Genomic DNA, 27,697 nt, shown 5'->3' on the forward strand with positions numbered 1-27,697 from the left:
ACAGGTTCACTTTAATGAAGGAAACAACTTGAAGACACAGAACAACAGCAGCAGCCGCAACAACAATAACAACAGAACATTACCAAACCATAGGGATAATAACTGTGGTTGAAAGTCAATTGACATTCCCATATTGTTACCTTAGGGTCAATTTTTTGTTTTGTGTAAACACCATTTGCAGCAGTAAAAATATCATTCAGTAAAACATAAATGTAGCCTTCCAAGTTAAAAGCCAGGTCTGATCTGGAAGACAGAATATCCATAGAAAAAACAGAATTTAAGGGCCAAAGTAAACATAGCACTCATTGCACAGTGAGGTAATTCATCAGCTCCACAAACCATTTCTGTATTACAAACCTACAAACAGAAGCAGGAAACTGAAGAGTTGAAAGTAATAAAGCAGCCTTCCTTAAGCTTGTGTCCTCCAGTTATCCACTGTCTGGAAAGTGCCAGTTTGGAGAAAAACTGGAGTAAAAGCACAGCATGAGAACAAATGTGCTAATACAAACATCAGCCACTTGTACTGCTCCAGCTGACATTTTGCTTAGAACCTGCTCTGATTATGTTGCTGGCAACTTCTTCTATAATGATTTGAGGCAGTGTATTCCACTACCGGACAGCTCTTACAACCAGGATATACTTCCTAATGTTTAGGAAGGAATCTTTTTTCCTGTAGCGTGAATCTAGTTGGAAGTACAATGAGATCTATATTTTTATACTATATTTTTATGCATGTTTATCACTATGCCCAGAATGCAATGGTATCATTGCAGTTGCACAATATTTGCTGCTGTTATGGAACTGAATTTCTAAACTTAAGACAAGGGAAGGATCCTGTACAGCTTCCCACTGTGCAACTATGTAGTTTCTCTGGGCCTCCCCCCGCCCATTGATGGAGACAATGTGGGCTGTGCAAACGGGATATGCTTGCTCACTGCGCAAAGCATGTGTATATCACCTCTTATTCTACTGCTTGCACATTGGCCAAATCCTGTAGTTGAACTGGTTGAATGGCATTTTTCACTAGTGAAATGTTTTCTTTGGACATAGCCATACATTTTTATTGTATACTGCTTTGATAATATTCCTTTTGTAAGCAACATATACATTTGTAAAGTAAATAAATAAATGATGAAATAATATTCTAAGTGACTCTCAACTATATTTCCTCTGTAAGTGCCAAGATGGATGGTTCCTTGTCCAATTCTGAAAGACATTTGGTACAGCCTAAATAAAGCACAAATACCAAGTAATTTCACATAAGTGATCTTGATCAGTCTAAGAAAAAAATTTTCACCTGCTTTTAAGCTTCCTTTTTCTTCATTGAAAAAACTGAGACAAACTGCAGTAAATACTAGACCACCACCATCATCATGATCACCATCACCATCACAATTGCCATCCTCAATTGTGTAGAATGGGGTGGGAATCACACAGTCCTCTAGAATCTGTTGGACTACAATTTCCAGAATTCCTTTCTACTGGCTCAGATGTCGGAGGAAACTACAGTTCAAACACATATTTCGTCGAAGAATCACCATGATTCTCAACAGACCTAGGAAAGCTGCAGGACTAAGAGAACTTTTACAACCAGACACAACTATCACTACAAAGAAACATCACAATTAAAAAGGAAAATGTTTAAAAACTTACCCTGCTGCTATGAAAGCACCCAGGATTATTGCAAACACACTGATTATAATGCTTGGTGGATAATGTTTCCTGAAAAGACAAAAAGAATATTAAATCTCACTGAGTTTTATAGAGACATTAGAAGAGCCAACAAACTATCTATATGAATGAGGAATATGTATGTCAGAGGGAGGTTTGCAAGACTATTGTTCTGGGCCTTAGTCATTTCCAACTTATGGCAACCCTATCATGGGATTTTCTTGGGCAGTTTTGTTCAAAGAACGTTTGCTTTTGCCTTCCTCTGAGGCTGAGAGACTGTGACCTGCCCAAGGTCACTCAGTGGGTCTCCATGGCTGAACCCTTGTCTCCAGAGTCACAGTCCAATGCTCAAACGGTTACACCATGTTGGCCCGCAGTTTGCAAGATAGTATGCTGTAATGAGATAAAATAATAAGTCTTATTTCTTTTATTTGATCAACTTCTGCAGAGAACATAGTCATAATTTTTATGTGAAAGGATTCAAGTGCTTTTTCTAGGAGAGGGCATGACTCAAGAGAAAGATCATATCAGAAGTCCCAGGTTCAACTCCAACATTTCCAGTTAGGGCTGAAAAATTTCCCAGTTTGAAACCCTGGAGAACAGTTGCTGGTCCAGATACATAATGCTAAACTAGATGGACCACAGTCTGTCTTGGTGTAAAACAACTCAGTATACTGAGTATATTCAACCAAAGCCAGTATTTGGAGCCCTTCGTGATATTTGTTACTTGAGTAATTACTGTGATGGGCATGTAATGCTAACTCACCTGCAAATATTATTCCATTTACTTCCACAAAGAAAGTAACTCCAGATCCACAAAAGGCACTGAGAGTGCAAGTGTGCACTGAAGCACATGAAATCATCAACTATGCAACTATACTCAAATGTAATGCCCTCTGAATTTAATGGAATTTATGCCCATGTAACTGAACAGACCAAAGGTAAGCAATTTTGTGGATGCATATGTATACTGAATCCCCTCCCTCAAATATGGCAGACATACCCATGTCTGTGATATGGTGAGGTTCCTGCTCACTAGCCATTATACAGTGGAACAACAGCAGTGTACTCTCAGGTATGAAGTGGCAGGACTTCTAGATTACCATGGATGAGGACATCATTTGTCACCAAGCCCTTCAGGCTCTTCTGCTCTGACTTTAGCTGCAATTCTTATAGTGATGCATGGAGAAATTTTCCCTAGAAAAACTTATTGTTGGGAACTATCCCTTTTATTATACAAAGTATTTTGGAATGGCTTGTCTTGAATGGGCAAGTAAGATCCATTAGCTTTACAAAAGAACCAAAACGGAAACGATTTGTTGACATGGATCAACAAATTTGCTTGCAGTTTTATGCTCTCTTTGTGATGTGGCTACAAGGACTATCACAATGAGTGCACACACTTCTATATTTACCACAGCAGCAGAGTTTGTTGGCCAATGCAGAGTTTCTTCATGGTGCAGAGGTAAAGAGTGCTGGTAAATGACTTTGACATACCAAGTTGAATGAAACAGACAGTTCTTTGGCTATAAGATTCTAAACGTGTCTGTTTTAAAACTAGCTGAATTTTTTTGCTCTGCACATGGCTAAAGATACATGGCAGTATCTGCTGGACCTTCCTCACTGCCATTACCTTCTCCTTTTGTGTCATGTCTTTTTAGATTGCAAACCTGAGGGCAGGGATCTGTCTAATTAACAATTTGAAGGCTGCTCTGAGAGCATTTCTAAAGAGTGAGCTATAAATACAATAAATAAAACAAAATATTTTTTTAAGAAACTATCTGCCCAATAGTCCTCAATCTTGGGTGCTCAAGTATTGCTGGACCTCAGCTCCCAGAACTCCCATCTAGCATGAGCATGTTCTAAGAGTTATAATTTGGGACCCAAGACTGAGAACCACTGTACTAGTCAACAAGAACTAGCCTTCCATGCATTCTAACCAAATAACACATGAATATTATTTCATCTGATAGCCTGTGATGGTATTTCAAAAATGGGAGACAAATACTCACCCAAGTATAACAACTTCCAGTACTAATGTAAGAGGAATGGTAAACTTCCTAAGAACTGTAAACATTGGCAAGCTGTGTTTTGAAAGAAAGACAGGGAAAGAGAGGTTGAGATTCTTACTGTCATGTCAGTTGCAAACTATTCTGTCTTCATTAGTGATTTCATCCTGAACTTAGACAAGCATTGAGAATGTGCTGGTCCGAATTCTCAGTTCTCTCACAGCCAAATGTCAGTCTGACACCAAAGGGCAATGAGTCAATAGTCAATAAATAGAAAAGTTGGGTGTGAGAATTTTTCAAAATTAAAACTTGGATAATAAGCAATCCTAATAAACATCAGAGAAGCCAATGGGGTAGTTTAGTAGACCTCAACAACCAACAGGGATGAGCAGCATAACCATGTCTATGTTTACTAAGAAGTAACCCTCACTGAACAACTCAGACTTCAGGGCCTGAAAAATCTACATATATTGCTCTCCACTTTCAAGGGCTACAAAAGCAAAAGTAACTGTTTTATATATTATGCTAGGTTATTCTTTCATAGTTCAGTCAGAGGGGGAAATATTCCAAATTCCATTTCAGCCTCTATTTTCCTCATGTTTTCTGCCCCACCCAGCGAATAAACAGCAAGAATCTGTTTGTGTAAAAGTTATTTTCAGGAGGTTTTCTCTAAACTATGAGTCAATATTTCACCCTTGGGCTGACAATTACTTCATCTAGTATCCACAAGCCAGTTTTGTACATGTAGCAATTCAAGCGTGGGACAACATTTAACCCAAACAACAGGGTGACATTCTGTGGCAAATTGCTTCTGAGATGCTCCAGCTTTCTATGCAGTGTTTATATTTGCGATGGGTATGCTATCCAAGTGTGAAATACAACATTCATTCTCAAACCCCTATGCTCTGTGATGAGAGCCTTTGTTGGGTTATGGCTCCCCACTGTGCTAATGGAAGTGATTGCAAGTACACCTCTATCATTCAGTACATACTTACTACAGTATATAACAGGTGACAATGAATTAGCTTATGTCAAACACAACTGCCACATAAAGTGTTGAACCACACTGAGTGCCTGTTCACACAGTTATGTTTTGAATTACATCAACACAAATGCTCATGCAAATAGCCCATTTTAGAAAGAATTCTGGCCAGGTGTTTGCAGTTTCAGTAGCCACCTGCATGGGTATCTGTATCTAAATCCAGGTTAACACTCATTTATTTAAAAAGAAGGAAGAAAACTAAAAATAAAGCAATATACAAGGAGCAAGGTGGAAAGGATATTTTTGTATTTGTCTACGAAGAAAAGATACTTATCCCTCCTGCAAGGAAGCACTGAGCTTGTCAATCCATTTTACGTGCTCAATTTTTCCAAGCAAGGAAAGTATGGTGACAGCATCACACTGATTCAAATTGACATGTAGCTTATAAACTGATTTTATATAATAGGTTGGATCCAGGTTTGACCTTCCACAGATGAAATGGTGCCACTTATAGATAGTGCATCTGTTTGATTCCTGTGGATCCTCCTCCTCCCCTTGAACTACAGTTCACTACCTTTACATCAGGGGGAACCTACACTGTAGAAATAATTTATTTTGACACCACTTTAAGTGCTATCGCTCCAATGAAATCCTGAGATTGGTAGTTTTATGACACCTTAGCCTTCTCTGCCAAAAACTACAAATCCCAGGATTCTGTAGGATGGAGCCATGACAGTTAAAGTGATGTCAAATTGCATTATGTCTACAGTGTAGATACACCCAGAGTCTCCTGATCCCATGTGGTGCACCTTTGGGGTTGGAGTGGTCAAAAGTGGAGGGTGAGGGTGGATAAGAGAACTCAGCTGCTGCCAGTCCAGCTAAAGATGTCTACATTTGGATCCAACCTGCTATAATCTCCAAAGCAATATCTAACAAAGACCAGGTTTTCTCGTTCAAATTTATGTCTAGCACATATCTTGAAAAAGTTACTTTTGAAAATAAAATTCTCAGAATCCCTCAGGCAGCACAGTTTAATCTCAAGGTTAATGAGATTGCTTAATTTTTTTATGGAATGAAACAAAAGTCAAACTTTATAGCAACAGTCTAGCTTTTATTGTACCTTAGCTTGCTTGTGCTTGATAGTCCACTTATGTGATTTCCAACATAAATCAGAGGAAGTGGAAACAGCTGAAATAAAAGGAAGGTATTACTCAAACTGAGACTGTTTTACCCCATACAGTGGTTAATTCATACAACCAACCAGAGTGCTGCATTGCCTGTAAAAACAAACAGACACACACACACCCCTGCCAACTTTATTAATGATTACCACTTTTGACCTTTGTTTGCAATTTCACAGTCAAGTACACTCCCAAGCTCTGACTTACATCAGTAAAAGCATCTTACAAGAACTGACTATTAACTACTGACATTAACACAATTGCACTCTTTAAATATTTAATAGGATGTCAGAGAGAGGAGGCTGCAGGTTTATCCTCTGCTGCCCCAGAGCATCAGATCAGACCTAAAGATTTTAAATTACTGGAGGGCAGATTTTGACTGAACATTAGAAATAATTTATTTTTCCTATTTCTTTTCTTATTCTAAGATGGAGTTCCTGAGAAAATAAGTAAGTTTTCTTTTTTACCTTACAAGAACATCCTGAGTTATTATTTTTGTTTCTACCACAAGATCATACTGCATTAGCCCTGCTGTACTCTGCTCAATATATGGATACTAAATATTCCTACAAGTTGGACATGATGGCTTATGAGGCCCCTTCCAACACTATGATTCTATGGAACTTATCACATGGGAGGCTAAGTGCCTAAATCCCATGTAGAAATGGGACTTAAATCCTGGGGAAATCCCGCAAAAGCAGGATCGTTTTCAGACTCATCAGGGACATTGTGCATTAAGGTAAAAATAACCCACACAGAAAGTGGACAAAATTGGCTGCTTTTTACTTTTGGGAGAATCCCGAAAGTAAAAAGTGTCTGATTTTGTCCCCCTTTCTGTGCAGATTAATGCTCAATGTCCCTGATGTTGTGTGAAAACGATCCCGCTTTTGCAGGATTTGTCCACTTTCTTTGAGTGTTAATGTATGGCGTCATGTGAAAACAATCCTGCTTTTGTGGGATTTCCCCGTTTTAAATCCCGTTTCTGCATGGGATAAACCCCATGTGATAAACTCCTATGATTATATTAATACTGATGACAATTTAAAACAATAATTCAACATGTGGCATACACATTAGGTCCTAGTTAAGCCCAAATCAAAATAGCTAAGATTGTGATAGTGCATGAGTGCAAGATTGCTTAGTCTTCAGGGGTGAAGAGGAGCAAAGGAAATGTGGAGGAGCAAAAGATGGGATCCCTGCTATCTCCACCTGTGATCAGATTGGGAGGAGTTCACAGGAGAAGACATTGTAGGGACTCAGAGGGAAGGTGATGCTTGCCTGCAATTCTCTATGTTCCAGTAGTAGAATTTTGGTGGGCTGCATTAAGACCCATAGTCAGAGGTCTCTGCCCCACTCTCAATGCCAGTCGATAGCCACGATTTTTTAAATAGTTTAACTATAACTTGCCCATTTATTCTAGCATTTTTGTGTCCAGCCCCAGGCCCTTAGTTTTTTCAGCCAATGCTGTTTAGTAAGACTAGGATATTCTATTTCATTTGAGTAGAACCAATCCTTCAACCAGCACAAATGTACTGTGGAAGCAACAAATGATACCCCATGTTCAGCACTATTAAGAAAGATAGCTAACAGAAGGAGAGAATAATGGAGAACCTAGCCTTCTGCAGAAGGGAATTCCACAGAGGACATGGAGAAATTCCTGTCTGTATCCTCATCAAATATGCCTGCGAAGTTGGTGAGTCTGAGAAAAGGCCTTCCCCTAAAGATCATAAAACTCATGCTATTCTTGCTATAGCTTCTGTGTAATTTGATGTATTTTGTTTTATCTATGTATTTTATGATGTTTTTACTGCTGTAATCCTGCTTCGATCCGAAGGGAGAAGTGGGAGATATAAATAAAATTTATTATTATTATTATTATTATTATTATTATTATTATTATTACCATTAATGTTGCGACAAAAATATCTTGAAGTCTTGTTAATATCCTTGTTCATTCTATGATATACAACAAAACATTGGTTCAGATTTTTCATTTTGTAAAATAAAGAGCTATACAGTTGTTCTTACCTTCCTAGGGATACTCTTGTCAAAATCAGGGAAATTAATTGTTTTATTTAATTTTGAAACATACAAGATCAGAATAGTGGTTACCATCTAGTGAAGAAAAAGAAGAAGAAACAATTATAAAAGCAGCAATAAAATGCTATTTCAAATACTGTATACAGCTGGAATGCATATTAGCTAAATCACTGCATAGCAGGAATGAATTTTCCTTTCAATTATTATTATTATAGTCATTTGTATGTCACTTCTTTCCTGACAATGGGACAAAGAGTGGCTAACAACAAATTTAAAATAATACAAATTAAAAACAATACAAAAGCATTAGACATATAAACATACATTTTAAAATCAATTAAAATAAGTCCAAGCAATCATATTTCCCATCACTATGTATGCATGTAAGAGCTGGACAGTGAAGGAAGTAGTGAGAAAGAAAATAAATTCTTCTGAGATGTGGTGCTGGGGAAGAATGCTAAGGATACCATGGATGGCCTAAAAGACAAACAAAGACGTTTTAGAAGAGATCAAACCTGAACTCTCCTTGGAGGCCAAGGTGACTAAATTGAGGCTGTCATACTTCAGCCATATCCTAAGAAGAGAAAAATCCCCAGAAAAGACAATAATGCTAGGAAAGAAGAGGGCAGCAGAAGGAGAGGAAGACCAAATACCAGGCGGATAGACTCAATCAAGGAGGCCATGGCCCTGAGCCTGCAGGAGCTGAGGAGAGCAGTTGAGGATAGGGGGATCTTGAAGATGTCTTATACACAGAGTTCTCATGAACTGAGGTCAACTCAAAGGGAGTTAAAACATTAAACATTAAAAATATTAAAATACATTAAAAGACTGTATCCCAACCTTGAAAACAGAACCACACAGCATTAAAAATCCAATCCTAGTTAGTTGGTAATACCCTGATGGCACAGAAATATTATGGCTTGCTGTTGGAAGGAGAGCAAGGATGGGGCCATCCTGGCCTCTCTATGAAGGGAGTTCCAAAGTCTGGAAGCAGCCACTGAGAAGGCTGTCTCCTTTGTTCCCACCAAATGAGCCTGGAAATAAACCAATTTCTAAATGTGCTATTCTTCCACAATTAGAAAGTCAAGGTAACATGATTTTTGTCCAGAACACATCTTAGAATATAAGAAAATCTATGTTGGGTCAGAGCAAGGGCCAATCTAATTCAGCATTCAGTTCACAAGCTGTGTATGAGAAGCTCCAAGCAGGACGCAAGCACACCTGCATCATTTGCCAGCAACAAATATACACATGAATATTGTCTCTGAGATATATATTCATAATGATAGACAGTGCCATTCTCTATGAATAAGCCCCATTCTCTTTTAAAGACATCCAAGCTGGTAGTCTCCACTGCATTCTGTGGTGGGGACTATGAACTGGGTAAAGAAGTACTTGCCTAGTAGCAACCAAACATTACTCAGGAATAAGCCATTGGTCTGTATTTTATTCATCTCTAAACAGAGTTCCAACTCATTGACTAAAACCCATTTCTGATCACATGCTATTAATGTCCTTTTATTGTTGAACCTACCTGTCCAATTCCAAGAAACATTGGTGACGGGAATCTAGAAGGAAAGGAAAGCTGTGTCATTTATGTTGCTGTTTTAAAACACAAAATCATATTGCAGGTATTTGAAATAGTACTGAAATTTCTTCAAGAAAAACAAAAGGTACAGTATTTGTTCACTCAAGTCAAAATGTGTGTGTGCACACGCGCATCTGTGCATGCATGCGCACTTTCAAAGTACCTGTCAACTTACGCTGACCCCATGAATTTCATAGGGTTTTCTTAGCAGTTTATCACACGGGACAGATCCCACGCAGAAACTTGATCGGGGGGACCCCCACAAAAGGAGGTTGTTTTTCACACAATGTTCAGGGTTAACTTGAACAGAAATTAGAAATAGCCCACAAAAGTGGTTTGCGGGTAGTTTTTCAGACTACGTTTGTGTCAGTTAGAAATAACATGACATTAATCTGAATGCAAAGTTGATAAAACCCATTCCTTTTTACTTTCAGAACTTCCCAAAAGTAAAAAGAAGTGTGTTTTGTGAACTATGTGTTTGGATTAATGTCATGTTATTTCTCATTGATGCCAACACGTCTGAAAAACAACCAGCAAGAGCGATTTTAAAATCCTATTTCTGCATGGGATTTAACCAATTTGCCTCCGTGTGATAAAATCCTTAGACAAGGAAAGGTGAGATGTAGCTTTGCCAGTTCCTTCCCCTGAAAGAAGGGGCACCCTATGGCACCTGGTAGTCATTGGTGGTCTCCCATCCAAGTACTAGCCAGAAATTACTGCTTAATTTCAAAGATCAGACAGGATCTGGAGCCTTTAGAGTATTTTGGTAGCCTCAAAATAAGAGTACTGTGAACTAATTTGGGATACTGGGAGTGAAAACATGAAAGTCACTAGATTTTCAATATAGTAATTTCAGGATAGATCAGTGAGCAAAGATTAATTACTTGTAGGTTTCCTATGTAATCAGGCTAAAATGAAAACTAATGAAACCTGTTTTCCAATTAAATATGACTAACCTCTTCCTTTAGTAAGAGAAGATTAAACAGTGTACATAAAAAGACCTGCCCAAGACTGAGGCCATGTCAGAAAACCAGCTTTTCTAAATGTGTCGAATGTTTCCTGTTATAAACTTTGATCCTCTCATAGAACACTTCTATTAGAAAGAATCCTGCAAAACTGGTTTGTGGCTCAACTGTGGAAACCCAACTCATGGTTTGTCATGCCCAATACTGTCAGTTCCAGACCGCAATATTTTAAAAATGAAACGCCACTAGGACACAAATACAGATCTTTTCCAGCTCTGCCATCTGGGATTCCATAGTGTCAGGGTAGTTTGAGGAAACAAGATTTCTGTTTGCCTGTAATGAGTTCTCAACTAAAGGCCAACATTATTTTAAAAATTCATCATGGTGATTTTTGGTCTTAATAACTGGTCTTTGCTCTGCTTTCCTTATCACTGTTTCTGACTCCTCTAGCATGCTTCAACTGATCATTATTATTGACTATATTATCAAGTGGTGGGCCTACGATGGTAGTAGAAACAGGATTTTATTTCATCACCAAATGTTACACACACACACACACATTTTGTAAAGGCCTGATGTTGTTGCCCTTCGTTCTCACTCAGGTAATGAGGCAATTTCATCTCCATTTCTCAGAACTCTCTCTGGTATTATTGATTCCAATTCTATTCCAAAGCTGGAACCTGGGGGCTCAGGAAGGCTGAGAGATGATGAACAAATACTTTAAATAAAATTGACAAATATATCCTGGTGTCTGTGCTTCATGGGTCCAAGAATGCCATGTGTTTTTGTTGAAACATGCAGAGGCTAAAAGTTTAGCAGTAGATCTGTCATGTTATCACTTTTAAAGTTAAAGATGGGAAAGTTGGTTAAAAAGGGTCATTAGCTGGTAACTTTAAAGTGAAGTTTTTATTAGGTGTTAACTGTAATACAGTATTGTTGTCTGAAGCAGGGCCTTCACCTCTCACTGAGACTAGTGGAGACAAATCTATTCAGTACCTGTACTGCACACAGTCTGATGGGAGTTGCAGTTCAACAATATCCAGAGCTCCACATAATCCCCATCTCTGTTTTAGACCAAGAATACAGTATACTTTCCTGAGCAGCACACACCCCCCCATTACAATTAAAGGGAGTTATTTCTAGAAATGGATGTGAATCATTGGCGCAGTATATAACTTCCAAAAAGGGAGGCCTGCTGGCACCTGTTTTTCCTCCACAGGGAAGCCACAGCCGCCAAACCGCACGGCTTCCCTGCGGAGGAAAAAGAACCCATGAAAAGCGGGTTCTTTTTGCCCTGCAGGACAGCGAGCTTAATGATGAATTTGTTGATTTCTCAAATTAAAAAAAATCATAGTGTATGAAAGATACAGTGAGCATTTGGTATTCATAGGGGATTAGTTCCAGGACCCCTGTGGATACCAAAACCCATACCAAAACCTATGGTATGTATGATGCTTTACGCAATGGTGTAGGAAATATCCCTTATATAAAAAGGGATCGATGATAAAACTAAATATTTTTAAAAACCAATGTTTGATTTTAGAATTTATCCCCTCAACGTCCTAATATTTTCAAGCTGTGGACGGTTGAATCTGTGGGAGCAGAAGGTGTGGCTATGGAGGGATGACAGTACTGCCTTCCACCAATGAATGCTGTCAACTTTGCCTGTGGGGATCCTGAAAAAACCATGGTTCTGGCCCCCCTGTTGTCCCTTTCAGGCTCCTCCTCCTTTGAGGTAATGTGGAATGAGAGAAACCTTTGGAATGAAACCTTTGGAGCCAGACTTTGTCACACAAGCATGGTGACACATGTCCAAAGTTTTGAAGGATCAAGGGGAATATTACTTTAAAAATGCAAGTGAAAGTGGAGGGAAACATGAGGCATTCTTATTCAGGTGTGAAGAGGGTACTGGACTTCTAATGGATGCCAAGAGGCAACAGAATCCTCCTTCTCCAGGACAGTCCTCCATTTCCACCTTCCGTCCAGGAGGAATTCCAAAATGTCCTCCCTTCTGAGCAAGACTAAAGAACATGCATTTCTAGGAGTGGTTTGTTGTTTGTTTTGTCTTTATTTGGCCCTGTCCTCCATTTTGCACTGCCTTGTCCTCCTCATGTGGCTCTGACATCTGGTCGTCCCATATAAAAGCCACCCTGTCATGGTCATGGTTTTAAAAAGTCTGGCTGAATAAAAACATTTTTAACTGCCCTGGGCTCAGGGTGACCAGAGGCCCTCCTTTTCTAGGACAGGTCCTCCATTTCCACCTTCTGTCCAGGAGGAATTCCAAAATGTCTTCTCTTCTGAGCAGGGCTATGAAGAAGCATGGATTTACATTTCTAAAAGCTTTTATTTGGCCTTGTCCTACTCACCCCCCCTCCTTTTTGAAATCCTTACATTTTGCACTGCCTTCTCCTCCTCAAGTGGTTCTGGTGGTTCTGACCTCAGAGTGCCCAGAGGTCCTCCTTTTCCAGGACAGATCTCCTCCTTCCCCCCACTTTCTGTCCAGGAGGACACCCCCACCTAAAAAAAGACCCCTCCTCCTTTCTGAGCAGGACTAATGGAGTCCCACTTCTAGGAGTGTTCTGGTTTGAGCTCTTCTTTGGTCCTTTGTCCTCTCCCTTGCCCTGCCTTGTCCTCCAAGAAGCAGCCCTTGCCTCTCTCTCTCTCTTTCTCAGGGGAGCCAGGGCTGAAGCTGCTCCTCACCTGTAAGCAGTCAGCACTGCCTTGTTGACCAGGACGATGAGGAAGGAGCAGGTCCCATAGAAAAGAGCGGAGAGCAGCCTGGCCAGAGGGGAGGGGGAGGAGGAGGAAGGGGACGCCGCTGCAGGCTCTCCCTGGGCGCCTTTCATTGCCTGCCAGGCTGGGGCCCAGGCACCAGGGCATCCCCCAAGGCAGCAAGGCAAGCCCAGCTCCTGCCCAGCACCAGCTCAGCCTCTTCCCTCTCTCCCTCCCTCCTCTGCAAACCTCTGAGCAACTGAGGGCGCCCCCTAGCGCCTGTTCCCTTGCAATGCTGGTGGTGGCAGTGGGGATTTGAAGTGACACCACTGCATCCCAAACACCTGCTTCTGGGTGGACATTTATATTTATTTCATTTCATATATATGTATGTATGTATGTGTGTGTATATATATTTTAAAAAGGATACCCAGCATGCATTTATTGGAATAGCTGCAGGTAGTGCAGTGGCATAGTGGTTAAGACCCCAGGTCTGATGATTGGAAGATCGGGATGTGAAGTTAAATCTTTCATGGCCAGCATCCATAGTTTTTTATTTTGTGGGTTTTTCAGGCTATGAGGCCAATGTTCTTGAAGAGTTTATTCCTGATATTTTGCCTGCATCTGTGGCTGGCATCTTCAGAGAAGATGGAAGAGAGTTGGGTATACACTCATCCTTCCCTATTTGCGGCTTTGATATTTGCGGCTTTGATTATTCACGGATTTTATTAATATGTTCTCTCTAGGAATATCTAGGTCCTCCAGTGCAACTCTATGGTCAACGTTAACTAAAAGTTGCACTGAAAGACCTAGAGATTCCTAGAGAAATTGTAAACCTGAGGGCAGGGAAATGTCTAATTAACAATTTGTAAGCCGCTCTGATAGCCTTTTGGCTGAAGAGCGGGGTATAAATAAATAAATAAATAAATAAATATTATTATTACTAGACATTCGTAGCTCCTCCAGAGCAGTTCTATGATCAGTGCCTGTTGGACATTGACCACAGAGTTGCCCTGGAAGACCTAGAGATTCCTAGAGAGGTGTCCTTCTCTCAGGTAAAAACAGGGTGCTTTTGTTATTTGCGGTTTTTCCATATTCACAGGAGTCTTGTGCTCCTGCCCCTAGCGAATATGGAGGGATAAGTGTATATATACTGTGTGACCCTGGGTAGAGAGGAGTGGTTTCCTTGTTAAGCTGTGTATTGTTGTGTTGTTGATGGAAAGGCCTCAGGGTGGAAGGATATGCAAAGATTGGAAGGTTGGCAGTTCAAGGCCCAAGTGCTGCATGATGGGGTGAGCTCCTGTCACTAGTCCCAGCTTCTGCCAACCTAGCAGTTTGAAAGCATGCAAATGAAAGTAAATAGACAGGTACCACTTCTCAGTGGGAAGGTAACAGCATTCGGTGCAGTCATGCTGGCCACATGGCCACCAGAGCAGTCCTCAGACAACGTTGGCAGTCATTGGACGACGGCAGACTTTCTGTACATAATACATAGCAGGATGGTTATTGTTGTTGTTGTTGTTGTTGTTATTATTATTATTATTATTATTATTAACCTTTATTATTATTATTATTATTATATTATGTTTATTTATATCCTGCCTTCCTCCCAGTACAGCGACTCAAGGCAGTTTACAAATCTAAAACAGTCCAAGTTAAAACACTATAAAACAGCAATTCTCAACCTGTGAGTCACAACCTCTTTGGGGGGGTCGAATGACCCTTTCACAGGAGTCGCGTAAAACCATCGGAAAACAGTAGCAAAATTACAGTTATGAAGTAGCAACGAAAATAATTTTATGGCCGGGGGTCACCACAACATGAGGAACTGTATTAAAGGGTTGCGGCAGCATTAAGAAGGTTGAGAACCACTGCTATAAAATGTGCAAAATACAAGTTTAAAAAAAACAATTAAACAATTAAAACAATTAAAACATTACATTATTAAAGTTTAAAACTCTTTAAAAACAAAATAGCATCTCTGTCATGCAAAAGCCTGGTGGCATAGAAACCACTGGAAGGACAGCAAGGATAGAGCCATCCTGGCCTCCCTAAAGAGGGAGTTCCAGAGCTTGGGAACAGCCACTGAAAAGGCCCTTTCTCTTGTTCCCACCAAATGCCCCTGAGAGGGTGGTGGGACACAGAAAAGTTTTATGGAGCAGGTGGGTTCTTAGTCTGTTTTTAACATGAGTATATTTGATGTGATTTTATATTATATTTTAGATTGTGTATTTTATATGATTTTATATATAAACATTTTAATTGTTTGTATTTTATAATAATTTTAAAGGTTTTATCTGTAAGCCACCTTGGGTCCCTCCGGGGAGAAAAGTGGGATATAAATTAAATAAATAAATAAATAAATACAGTCTGTTACCACTACATTCATGTCAAAGGACTAACTTTACTTTTACTTTTAGTTCCAAATCTCTTGGCCATGTCCAGAGAGCATCCTAGAGTTGGAAAAGACCCCCCCCCAGGGGGTGTCATATTGTGGGTGGAGCAAGCTTGTTTTCTGCTGCTCCAGAGAATAAGACCCGGAGCAATGGACTGAAACTACAGGAAAAGAGATTCTACATCAACATTAGGAGGAACTGACTCCCCCCCCCCAGCTGTTTGAAAGTGGAACCCACTTCCTTGGAGAGTGATGGAGTTTCTTTCTTTAGAGGCCTTTAAATAGAGACTGGATAGCCATTTGTCCAACCTTCTTCAGCCATGCAGGAACTCACAGTCAAAGCACCCTACACAGATGGCCATCCAGCCTCTGTTTAATGTCTTCCCAAGAAGGAGACTCCATCACTCTCCAAGGGAGTGGGTTCCACTTTCAAACAACTCTTGCTGACATAATGTTCTTCCTAATATACAGGTGGAATCTCTTTTCCTGTAGTTTGAATCCATTGCTCTGTGCCCTGTTATCTGGAGCAGTAGAAAACAAGCTTGCTCCATCCTCAATCCTCAATGTCATTAGCCTAACATCTTCATCCCCCCCCCATATGGGTTTTAACACTTTGCCTGATGAAGAAGCCAGTAGAGCTTTGAAAGCTTGCAACATGCATATTGTGCATTTTAGTTGGCCCAAAAAAAGGATCACTGTTTGGTGGATTTTTGATGGTATTGCACATGAAACTGTGTGTAGGTAAATACATTTAGACTGTGCATATGATATTGTAATTTAAAGGTATAATATTGCCATTGCATTCAGTAATATATAGAAATTACAATTAATGAGTAACATGAATACAAAAATTTTGCTAAGAAGTCTGTATGGTGTGATATGGGAGGTCAATGGGGGGGGGGGGTTACACCATGCATTATCACACCTAGTGATGCCACTGGGTGTTGGGTGCCCTCAAGTTGTTCCCAGTTTATGGAGACGTTAAGGCGACCCTATCATAGGAGTTTCTTGGCAAGATTAGTTCAGAGGGTTTAGTCATGGCCATCCTGAGGCTGAGAGTTTGTGTGACTTGTCCAGGGTGACCAAATGTCCTCACCGCAAAGGAGGACAAGGAACCCCAAAATGTAGGACTTTTAAGACAAAATGGAGGACATGACCACACTAAAAGCAAATATATATATACTTAGGTAAGTGTAAGTTCATGCTTTTTAGTCATGCATAAAACTGAAGATATTTTGAAATTCCTCCTGGACAGAAAGTGGAAATGCAGGATGTGTCCTAGGGCATCTGGTCACCCTGCCCTCAGGAGGTTTTCTTGGCATGTTTCTTCAGAGGGGGGTTTGCCATGGCCATCCTGAGGCTGAGAGAGTGTGACTTGCCCAAGATCATCCAGTGGTTTTCACGGCCGAACGGGGATTTGAACCCTAGTCTCCAGAGTCATAGTCCAGTGCTCAAACCACTGCACCACACTGGCTCTCTTATTCAGCAATACCTTCCTCATATATTTTCTTTCTCACCACCTCACTTCATTAACTGGGCAAGAAGGGGAAAATAAAAGAAAGTGTGTGCGAGGAGTAAGGTATTATCGATAATTCTTATCCATCATTCACTTTAGGGCACAATAGCCTCTCAGCCACCCTCATTCCATGATGGTTGGGGTCAAGGCAAAGCTTGGAATAATTGCCTGGGGGGACTATAATTCCCACCATTGGCCTTCCTTGCTGGGGTATTCTGGCAATTTTAGCACCCCAAGGGAGTGTTGTTGTTGCTGCTGTTGTGTGCCTTTCAAGTAGTTTCTTACTTATGTCAATGCTATGTTGACCCTATCATGGGGTTTTCTTGGCAAGATTTGTTCAGAGGTTTGTCATTGTCTCCCCTTTTGAGGCTGAGAGTGTGTGACTTGCCCAAGGTCACTCAGCAGGTTTTATGGCTGAGTTGGCAATCAAGCCCTGATCTCTAGAGTTGTAGCCCAACACTCAAATCATTACACCAAACTGGCTCAAGGGTGCATCTACAATAGAAATAAGGCCTTTTGACACTTTAACTGCCATAGCTCCATCCTTCAGGATCCTGGGATTTGTAGTGTTGAGGCACCCAGCACTCTTTGGCAGAGAAGGCTAAATACCTTGTGAAACTACACATATCCAAGCACTCTAGCGGTTAGAGGTACAATAGCAATAACAGCTTCATTTATATACCGCTTCATACCATTCTAAGTGGTTTACAATTGTAAGCTAATTGCCCCCATCAAGGTGGGTACTCATTTTAATGACCTCGGGAGGATGAGAGCCTGAGTCAACCCTGGGCCTCTGGCTGGGATTGAACTCACAACCTTGTGATTTGTGAGTGGCTATAGTATGTGTTTAACCACTGCAGCACCAGTGATACAGCACTTAAAGTGGTACCAAACTGCATTATACAGTGTAAATACATCCACTGTCTCCAAGGTCTGCACTAGGCCAGTTTATTTGGATTGGGGATCTGTACTGGATTTGCAGCAGGGAAATCATGTGGCCTTCCAGATGTTGAATTGCCAGTTCCAGCGGCCCTGGATAGTATTGCCAATGGTGAGGAATGCTGGGAGTTGCAGCTCAACCATAGTAGTAGGGCTACATGATTCCCACTCACCATCTACAATGTGGGGCAGGCTTTTTTTACCATCATGCTCCACTTTGTCCTCCCCTGCTCCACCAAAAGGAGCTAATGACAGCCAGCACAAACTTCTTAACAAACTACATGACCTAGAACTCACTGGCTGAAAATCAACCAGCTTATGTTGTAGGCAGCCACCTCAGTGTTTCCATAATAGTTCACGGAAATCAATACCAACACAATTTGTTATCTATCAGCAACCAGGTCCTTGGTAGTCCATCCTACATTAAATGAAGACTTAATGTAGCACAAGGGCAGTGTGCGTAGGACAGCTTTGGAAAAGTATAGTAGTTTCTTCAGGGAACACATTCATTTACTTTTATTCAGTGTATATCCCACATTCCTCTTGATGCAGGACTCAAGGTGACCTACAGCATTTAAAAAAACAAATCAAAACCCAAGGTGGTTAAACATACCCATGCAGCCTGATCCAAGTCATGTCGAGTAGATAAATATAATTACCAGTGAATTTATTTATTTCTCTACCTATCCCTTCCTCCCTCACTTCCCTGAGTAAAACCCTATTAGTGGTCCAAAATACACTGCAGAATTAATCCAGTTTCAGACTGCTTTAACTGCCCTGCCTCGGTGCTAGGGAATTCTGGGAACTGTAGTTTTGTGAGATATTTAGCCTTCTCTGTTGCCAGTACAACTACAATTTCCAGAATTCCCTAACTGAACCAAGGCAGTTAAAGCGGTCTCAAACTGAATTCTGCACTGTCTTTTGGACCAGAGTCTACCATGCCCCAGCAGAAAATTGTTTTGCAGGTCTTTCAAAAGATGTTCTGGCTTTTAAAATAATCCCAGAATAATGTCTTTCATCACTGTGAGACAGTCATGAAAAAACTTAATAGCATTATGGTCTCATAAATAAAGTAATCTATTTCTTAAAGTTACAGATGGCACAAACATTTAGTGTTTAAGAGTTTACTTACATATATCACATAGTGGTCTGTAGCAACACTGCCAACTGAAAATCAGTAAGAAACATCAGTATATCTTTTAGTCATTGTTAAAAGTTTCTCACTGCCATAATAGAAGATCTGTTCCTAAACCATTGCCATACAGAAGCAGCAACATTAAATGTTCAGCTTTGGAGATCAAACTCTTGCACACTGCCAAGAAGATAGCAGAGTGATGTTCTGTCTTCCACCCACAATAGTTTATGAAAAACCTATATGTATTTCTCCTTCAGCAGATGCAAGAACTCATTTATTGTTCTTGCCACCACTGGATGATCTATGCATCATTTTCTGCAGCAATTTAAATGTAATGTTTACATTTGCATTGTTTTTTCAGACCAGATGAGAGGATTGAAAAAAAATTTCTGAATGAATTTAATAAAATACCAACACTTTACACAGGTTGTTGATGAGCGCCTTCAAGTCATTCCCAACTTGTGGCAATGCTATCATGGGTTTTTCTTGGCAAGATTTATTCAGTGTTTGCCATTGCCTTCTCCTGAGGCTGAGAGCATGTAACTCGGCCAAGGTCAACCAGTGAGTTTACATGGCCAAGGGGGAATTGAACCCTAGGCCAGCATTCAAAACCACAACACCACACCAACTCTCTGCTTTACACATGCTCTAACAATATACTCTTGTATGCTTAATTTTCTCTGTGCAAGAATTCTAACTGTATGACCTTTATATCCAGACCCACAAGGGGTGTGAGCATAATTTTCCTAGCTAGCATAACTAATTCAGATCAGTGTGCTACAGTGAAATTACTGTAAATATTTAGAGAGAACCTTGAATTCTAAAGTGATCTCTCAAAATTAATTCAATGGGTAAAAGATGGCAGATGACAGTGGTAGTGGGAGAAGAGGAACAAATGCAGGCTAAACAAGGTCTCTGATGTATACACAATGCAACTAAGAGTTTTCCCATTTTTTAATGGCAGATTAAACTGGTTGGTACAGTTCTCAATAAAGAAGAACCAGACGCAGAACTATGCACACATCAGAACTGCCAGAACTTTCTCCATGAGGCTGAAGGTGTATACCAGTGTCAATTATGAACCAAATGTTATCCCACTGACACAAATTTAAAATTCACACAACTTTTTATTCAAAGCTTATTAGAATTATAGCATTTAAAGTCATGCTGAAAGTACAGCTTAATCATGTGAAGCAGAGAATTCTTGAATCACCGCATTTAAAAACTATTTATTTATTTATTGACAAATGGTTGCAATTGTTCCAAAGATGTATTTTATACATAATTGGCAAAGCAGCTCAACTTGCCTACAGCTAGGCAGAATGTATTTTGATTAAATACATATTTTAATATGTATTCAGTGTAAATATGGTGAAAGGGGGAGAATGTTTGTGTGTATCAAGAAGTGAGGCCTTGTTCTCAAATCTATCTGTCTGCAAACATTAATACATAAGTCTACAGATGTACCAAAATGAAATGCATACTACAGACATAGGGATTCAGATATCCCACTACAGAAAATGATTTTCCCACCTTCGTTTCAAGAACCCTCAAAGCACTCCCTCAAGGATTGGGGCAAAAGTATCTGCTATGAGATACCTGGATTCAAAACAGAGTAACACAATAATAATCCTGGAAATATGAAAAATGCATATATACCTTCATCTTGCCAGTTAAGACATTGGCCATTAAATTTTACAGGGATAAATTATCTTGTTTGCATATTTGCTGTGATCAGAATGAATTACAGAGCATTAATTGAACAAAGATCAGGTAGTTCATATGCTTCTGCCAGTAGCCCTCACCTTAGTAAAGGCTCTATTATGCAACTACTGTATAGTAATTTGCTCAAGACAGTTATCAAGGCACAAATCTAGCATATGATAAATTACTTAAAACTATTAAGAACAGTACAGTGTCCTGCCCAAAATTTATTTTCTTTTCAGTGCTCAAGAGCACTAAGTGCTATTCTCTAACTTCATTTAGAGGAGAATACTAACACAAATATTTCACACTTGCAACTACTGCTGGAAGCCTAATTTCCTAGCTGGACAGCAAGTATCTTGCAGTTTTATCAAAAACTGAGCTACAGTTAGTGAATACAAAATTGGCTGAAAGCTCCAAATAAAGCAATAAGGTGATGTTATTCAAGGAAAAAAACAACTATCTGCCAGAAAATCATTTGAAGCAGTTACCTTAGTGTTTGCTAATGAGATTATTGTAACATATTTTACTATAAACCAACGCAACCCTGTAAATATCTGAACAAAACACAAATGCCATAGTTATAGGGTCTAAGAAATCTGAAATTCACACTTATTGTGATATCATGATAGCTAGGTTCTGCAAGACTAAGCACTCAGTTATAGGTGAGCTGAACAATGTGCAAACGTTCCCAACATTCTATTAAGAACAAGAAGTGCTACTCAACCAAGAGACTGCTGAGATCTCAATCCATAAATGCAAAGTCACTCTCCATGTCCGCAGTCACAGTGAAAATCCTGAACAAAATGTAACCCAATTATTCTATGATCCTACAAGGGCAAGACAGCTATCTGGCATCCTTGTCAATGATGCTATGCCAAATACTGATGTTTGAAAAAGCATGGATGGTTCACGTTTTCAGATTCAACATTGTTTTTAAAGGGAAAAAAATCTTTTTTTTAAAAAAACATGTACCATTATTTCAACTTTATGCGTTCAGAAAGTGCTTCCTGTGAGAACTGAATGAAAGAATGACTGGCATCCTGATTTTAAACACTTTTACATGGAGGTAAGTTCCACTGTTTGCAGAAACTTACCTCCACATAGCTGTGATTAAAAGCACAGCCCTAACCTTGCAAATCTAACTTTCTGTTACACAAGCATTTCCCACTCTTTATTACAGTGTTCTATTTACAAAATACTTTAAAAAGCTTTACAACTGTCTTACCATACAAAAAGTGCAATTCTCTTACCCCATCTTTGGGGCAACAACATTCTTCATAAGTTCTACATAATAGCAGCCTATGGAAGCAAATAAGGTGCTTAGCTTATGCCCAGAAGCTAATTGGTTTAAGTACCCACAATGCAGTACATTTTCCTGATCAGCAGGTCCAGTTTTCTACTACTGCCGCAGTGGAGCTCCTGCCAAGTTTGCCAGCTCAATGAGCGCCAGTGCCCCATGCAAGCGTTCACGTTGTTCTTGCCCCATGCAAGCGTTTACACGGGTACAAGGGACTAAATGGGCAGAATATTTTTCCTCATCCTCATCATCTTCAGACTGAAGATATTCCATGGGATCTTGCTGCTCTTGGTCAGGCTTATGGGTAGTCTTACTTTTCAATGTAGGCGTACGCTGTTCTCTCATTTCCCAGTATCTGTCAGTAAAAATGAAACCCAGCATTACAAATTAATACTAAAACATGGTAGCTATCTAGGCCCTGAGTGATTTTTCATGTCATTAAGCTAAGAAAACCTGGTTCATTCAAAACAAAGGCAGGCATTGTTTTTAAAAATAGCAGATAGTGGGATACATACCTAAAATACCAAGATAACAAAGAGTATAATTTAGTGGATTCTCCCCAAACTTAACAATTTCTAAGCCCTCAATGTTAGGTTTATATAAAAGACTTACTTTGCTAACCATTCAGCAACAGCTTTGTTATCTGCAGTTTGCTTTTTATTCAATCTGTCCGTTGGTTCTTCTCGCCTCAGCTTTGCGTAGGGGTGCTTGGGACAATGACGGTTTGCATGTGTAAATCTGCTTACACACCCTTATTAGAAGAAAAGAACACTGAGCATTTAGATGCAAACTCATTACACCATCTTCCCTATGTATAAAATACTATTTAGTCTGGAATACTTAATATAAAAACATTAGCTAGATGATTATTATGACCTATAGACTCCCAAGCCTGACAGCCGGATATTTTTTTAAATCAATATGAACAATTCAGCTCACCTCCCAGGCTCCTGATTGTGCTTTCTTGCTCATATCCTCCAAGATATTTCCCTGGAGGCCCAATTTCTGACTGTGAATTTATTCTGAGTTGCTTTTATATTTAATCCAGGAAATCGGATTAACCCTAGTAAAAACAAGTTATCTTTTTGAAGTATAGAAGCTGAAGCCTATCAATGTAAGGAACAATACCTCTTATGCTGAAAAGTATATTTTCCTCACCACTGAATTACACCTTACGACAGGGGTAGGCAACCTTTTTGAGCCGGGGGCCGGGTTGCTGTCCCTCAGACAACTGGGGGGCCAAAGCCAAAAAATAAATAATTAAATAATTTTTTAAAAAATTAAATATATAAATAAACCAGGACAAATGTAGGACAAAATGTTCAAATGGAAGACACTTTTTTTAAAAAATGGAGGACACGCGAAAAAATTTGCTGATTATTTTTAAAAATGTTAATATAAATGCATGTTTCTGAGGCTTCTATAGACAATTGCCCCCCAAAGGCCCCGGCGGCAATCGGCGGCAGGACCAGGCTGGGGCCGGACCCAAGGCCTTGCCGGGCCGCATCCGGCCCGCGGGCCGCAGGTTGCCTACCCCTGCCTTACGATTTCATATATCTCTATCACCATTTAGGATCCAGCCATGACAATCATAATGGATAGACCCTCAGAAACCCTCACTTTACCAGTTAAGCATTATCCCCATTATCTTCTGCAAAGGTAATAAGAGAATCTCATTCTTCCTGGCTCCTGCAACCCCAACCCAGTTCTAGTAGCTCCTCACCAAGTCCCACCGCCTGAGTAGCCCTAGTTCATATTTCAAGAACACTATCAACTTTCTTGTCATCCATCTCCCCCAACCTCAGGTATTGTCCCCTGATGAGGTTTTATGCCTCCTAGCACATTCCAAGATACAAAGTACATTTTTCACCCCCATCCTTCCTCTTAATAGTTCACTTGAAAGCTGTTAAAGCAAGCAAGCTTCTCTCCACTGCAGCCAGCATACGCAGGCCATTATCCCCTTTGTGAGCGAATAAATAAAAATTAGTACACTGGTAACTCTGTGGACTTATTTACAAGACTCTCATTCATAGCAGTTTATTTGATTAAAGGTGATCTTCCCAAGGCTCACCATTTTCTGCACAAACAAAAGGTTTTTCTCCTGTGTGGAGACGCTGATGTGTCTTCAGCTGTCCACTCTGAACAAAGGCTTTTCCACACTCTGGGTAGTCACACAAATATGGTCTTTCACCTGTGGAGAAAATTGAACATCAAACATGTACTTACTATATTATAACTCACATTTTACTGGGATGCTTTGTGGAAACTAAGGTATTTAGAACTTGATTTTGTTTTGGGGCAAACTATGTTGCCATATTTCTGGTGTGTTTCGTTAATTTGACAGAGTGGTAACATATTGATGCTTTTCAACAGTACAAATGAAGACATCTTCATTAGCAAAGTGCATGGGGATGGCCGTATCCTAATAATTGCAACAGTTTTATACAAACAGCTGCTGCTAAATTACCAGAGTAGGTAAATATTAATAGGTTCTGAAGCTTCTGAAAGAAAAGCTATACTTCTATGCTAAGTCCTTGACAACATGCACCAGAATGATCATGATCCAGAATTAAGGCTCCTTTAGAATTCAGTTTTCAGTGGAAGAACACATTTCACAACAAACTTGCTGTCAAAACAATAAGTGTGAACCTAATTCTTACAACAGAGTAAGTGCTTAACTGGATGGACAGTAGCCAGTAATTCCAAGAAAGTGACAAGAACTTCAGAGTGACTTGCTATTTCCTTTGCCAAGTCATTCATGAAAGAACACAATACACACAATAAGATTTGGCCGGCTTTTAGAGAAATGGAAAAATATCAATAAATGTTTAAGACAAGGTTTTCACATATTTATGAAGCTCTGTAATTCTGGAGACAAGGGTCCAAATCCCTCTTTGGCCATGGAAACCTACTGGGTGACCTTTGTCAAGTCACACACTCTCAGCCTCAGAAAACCCCACGACAGGGTTGCCATGTGTCAGAAACAACCTGAAGGCACATTTTTATGACATGCTGAATGTGTATGGTAATATTAGTTTTCATTTTTTAAGAAGGGGAAGGCAACTATCAGCATTATAATCAGCAAACAGTTCCAGTACCATCTTCTGATTGTTTTATTAGATTGACAGTTGCCACACAATGTTAGTCTGGATACAGACAAACTGCCATGCCTACAAATGTCAGCACCTTGCGTTTTCTACTTTGTGACTGACCAACATCTTTCCATTTTGCTGTAAAAGACAGAAACCCTGTGTATCTCCTTGGCTGTGTGTTGATGAATTCCACTTACCAGTGTGAGTCCTTCTGTGCGCCTGTAAAGACTTCTCTCGTGGGAAAACTCTGTTGCAAACATTGCAGCGGATCCTGCTAGAAGAATGTTCCCCTTCGCTTATCAGATCCCGGACCGTATCTGCTCTCGGCCGGCCGCGTCTAATGCCATCCTAAGGAACAAACAGGTCGTAATCAGAACACTAACGTTTGTGGAAAGAGATGCAAAAATGTTTCTGATTTTGCAATGAAATTAATAAGATTTAACTTAATACGTTACAATTATTTCTTCAGTACTTTTTGGACCAAAGAACAAATGATCTCAGTACAGTCTGGTAAGGGTTTTGAATGGGAGAGAAAGGTCCAAGACACAATGCAGAAATAACCCAGTTTGAGACCGCTTTAACTGCCCTGGCTCAGTGCTAGGGCATTCTGGGAACTGTAGTTTTGTGAGATGTTTCACCTTGTCTGTCAGAGAGCTCTGGGGCCACAATACGCTACCATTCCCAGGGTTCCCTAGCACTGTGCCTGGGCAGTCGAAGCGGTTTCAACCTGGATTATTTCTGCAGTGTGTTTTGAGGACCCATGTCCCCTCAAAAGATGCAGGAGGAGGTTTGGGAAGATCTCGACTCCATGGCGCTCCATTTATTAACCCTGTTTCACACAACAGAGAGCCCTGGCGCAATTGTAGGAGCTGTAGCAGCTTGTTGCCCCTGACAGGGAAGGCTAAACGTCTTACAAACACTACACTTCCCAGAATTCCCTAGCACTGAGGGAACCAGGACAACTTAAAGCGCCCTCAAACTTTCTGCAAACCACGCCCCCTTTAAACCCCAACGTTCCAAGGAAACGGGGCCGAACGGCGCCTGCGCGCGCAGTACTCCTCGCTGATTGGCTGAGGAGGAGCCAGGGCAGTTTTAAAGTGGCCCCAAACTTCTACCGTGTGCGCTTTGGGCCCCTTCTTGAACCCCTCCTCCGCGCGCCCGCCCCAACGTTCTAAGGGAAAGGGGCCCAACGGCGCCTGCGCGCGCTGCTCCTGCTCCTCCTCCTCGCAGCTGATTGGCTGCTGGCGTGCGGGCGCGAGACGGGCCCGAGGCCGACGGTTAAGGAATGGGGAAAAAAAGACATTTGGTTTTGGCGCGCGGGGGGAGGGGCTGTCGTCATTGAGAGCGTGAACCGCAGCCACGGAAGTGACTGAACCCTCGCCCTTCGAGGAAACGAGGGAGGAGGAAGAAGAGGAAGAGGGGGCGGGGCTTACTGGGACCTTTGAATAATCGCCCTCCTCGTTCATTCCAACCGTCGCCGCTCCCTCCCTCCCTCCGCTTTAACCCTTTCGCATCCAGGTCCCTCACCCTCAGGTGTCCTCCGAGGCCGCTGTCCGGGCTGCCGGCTTCTTCGTCGCGGGCCTCTTTGTCGGCTCCTCCTCCTCCTCTGTCTCCTGCCCCGTCGCGGAGAGCCTGGAGGGGGGCGGCGGCGGCGGGAGGGCTGAGGGAGACGTTGTGCGCGTTCTCCCCCCAGCGCCACGGGTAGACCATGAACTCGCTGAAGCCCGGGCTGCTGGGGATGGGCTGCGGCGGCGGCGGCTGCTGCTGGGGGTGGGCTCTGGCGGGAGGATCCTCTCCCTGGGGCGGCTTCACCGGGGTGGTCTTGATGACGGAGACCAGGACGCGCTTCGGGGAGTCCGACGGGCGAAGGAGGGCCGGCGCCTCAGACATCCTGCACCGGAATGGCTGAGTCTTCACCGCCGCCGGGTTTTCCTCAGCGCCCCCTTAGGGCTGCATGGCGGAGAAGCCGCGGAGACCCCGCCTCTCCCGCGCCGGCCCCTGAATCTGACCGCGGCCTGGCTTCCCACACGCTGCAGCCGCAGCCCCAAAATCCGCCGCCTCCGGACCAGAGACTTTTTCCCGCGTTACATTTCGCGCCTGGGCGGAACCAATCGCGGAGGCTGGCGCCGACGTCACTAAAATGACAGGTGCCCCTAGCCAATCGCCTACAAGAACAACGCCGTCCTCCTCTGGTTCAAAGGCGGGGGCCGTTTAGAGAAGGAAGGCGCTGGGTCGGGCTTGGCCGCGTCCGGCCTCAACCATTGGCTCCCGATTGTGCGGCGCCGGCCAATAGAATTCGAAAGTGTTCGGGGAGGGCGTGCCACTCAGGGAGTGAGGGCCCGGAGCTGATTGGCTCCCGCGCTGGGAAGGGGCGGGCTCTGTCGCTGGCGGTTAAATTCTCCGTAAACAGGATTTGGCGCGCTATTCTGTTCCAACAGCAGGCCCCCGTCTGGCCTATCGGCAAGGGC

General features: G+C 41.4%; 2 protein-coding genes across 3 annotated transcripts in view; both read right to left on the reverse strand.

Annotated features, from left to right (window-relative positions):
- Positions 1 to 13,377, reverse strand: part of SLC35D2 (solute carrier family 35 member D2) — an 86,559-nt gene extending 73,182 nt beyond the window's left edge. Inside the window, exons 1-7 of one of the 2 annotated variants that reach the window (XM_042450192.1) lie at positions 13,137 to 13,377; positions 9,418 to 9,451; positions 7,872 to 7,958; positions 5,783 to 5,850; positions 3,684 to 3,755; positions 1,654 to 1,722; positions 141 to 243 (exon numbers count right to left, since the gene is read on the reverse strand). In XM_042450192.1, coding sequence (XP_042306126.1) covers positions 141 to 243; positions 1,654 to 1,722; positions 3,684 to 3,755; positions 5,783 to 5,850; positions 7,872 to 7,958; positions 9,418 to 9,451; positions 13,137 to 13,282 — 579 coding nt within the window. In that variant the 5' untranslated portion in view covers positions 13,283 to 13,377. Of the gene's footprint in view, positions 1 to 140; positions 244 to 1,653; positions 1,723 to 3,683; positions 3,756 to 5,782; positions 5,851 to 7,871; positions 7,959 to 9,417; positions 9,452 to 12,827; positions 12,847 to 13,136 lie in introns of those variants that run through there. The other variant, XM_042450193.1, reaches the window with a different exon arrangement.
- Positions 13,378 to 20,069: 6,692 nt separating this feature from the next.
- On the reverse strand, positions 20,070 to 27,339 carry ZNF367 (zinc finger protein 367). The gene is made up of 5 exons (XM_042455398.1): positions 26,757 to 27,339; positions 25,427 to 25,577; positions 24,209 to 24,328; positions 22,750 to 22,888; positions 20,070 to 22,492 (listed from the first exon to the last, which is right to left on the reverse strand). Exons 1-5 carry the CDS (start codon positions 27,117 to 27,119, stop codon positions 22,240 to 22,242), a joined length of 1,026 nt encoding a protein of 341 aa, XP_042311332.1. The 5' UTR covers positions 27,120 to 27,339; the 3' UTR covers positions 20,070 to 22,239.
- Between the last annotated feature and the right edge of the window lie 358 nt (positions 27,340 to 27,697).

This window comes from Sceloporus undulatus, chromosome 2 (genome assembly GCF_019175285.1).
Source record: "Sceloporus undulatus isolate JIND9_A2432 ecotype Alabama chromosome 2, SceUnd_v1.1, whole genome shotgun sequence".
Taxonomy (NCBI): Eukaryota; Metazoa; Chordata; class Lepidosauria; order Squamata; family Phrynosomatidae; genus Sceloporus; species Sceloporus undulatus.

Excerpts from the sequence above, each read along its gene's own strand:
- ZNF367 (XM_042455398.1), bottom strand. The coding sequence starts at position 27,119 with ATGTCTGAGGCGCCGGCCCTCCTTCGCCCGTCGGACTCCCCGAAGCGC. Across the intron at positions 22,889-24,208 it reads TTTTGTTTGTGCAGAAAATG|GGTGTGTAAGCAGATTTACA; the intron begins GTGAGCCTTGGG and ends TCTTCTAATAAG. Across the intron at positions 22,493-22,749 it reads GTTGCTGAATGGTTAGCAAA|ATACTGGGAAATGAGAGAAC; the intron begins GTAAGTCTTTTA and ends TTTTACTGACAG.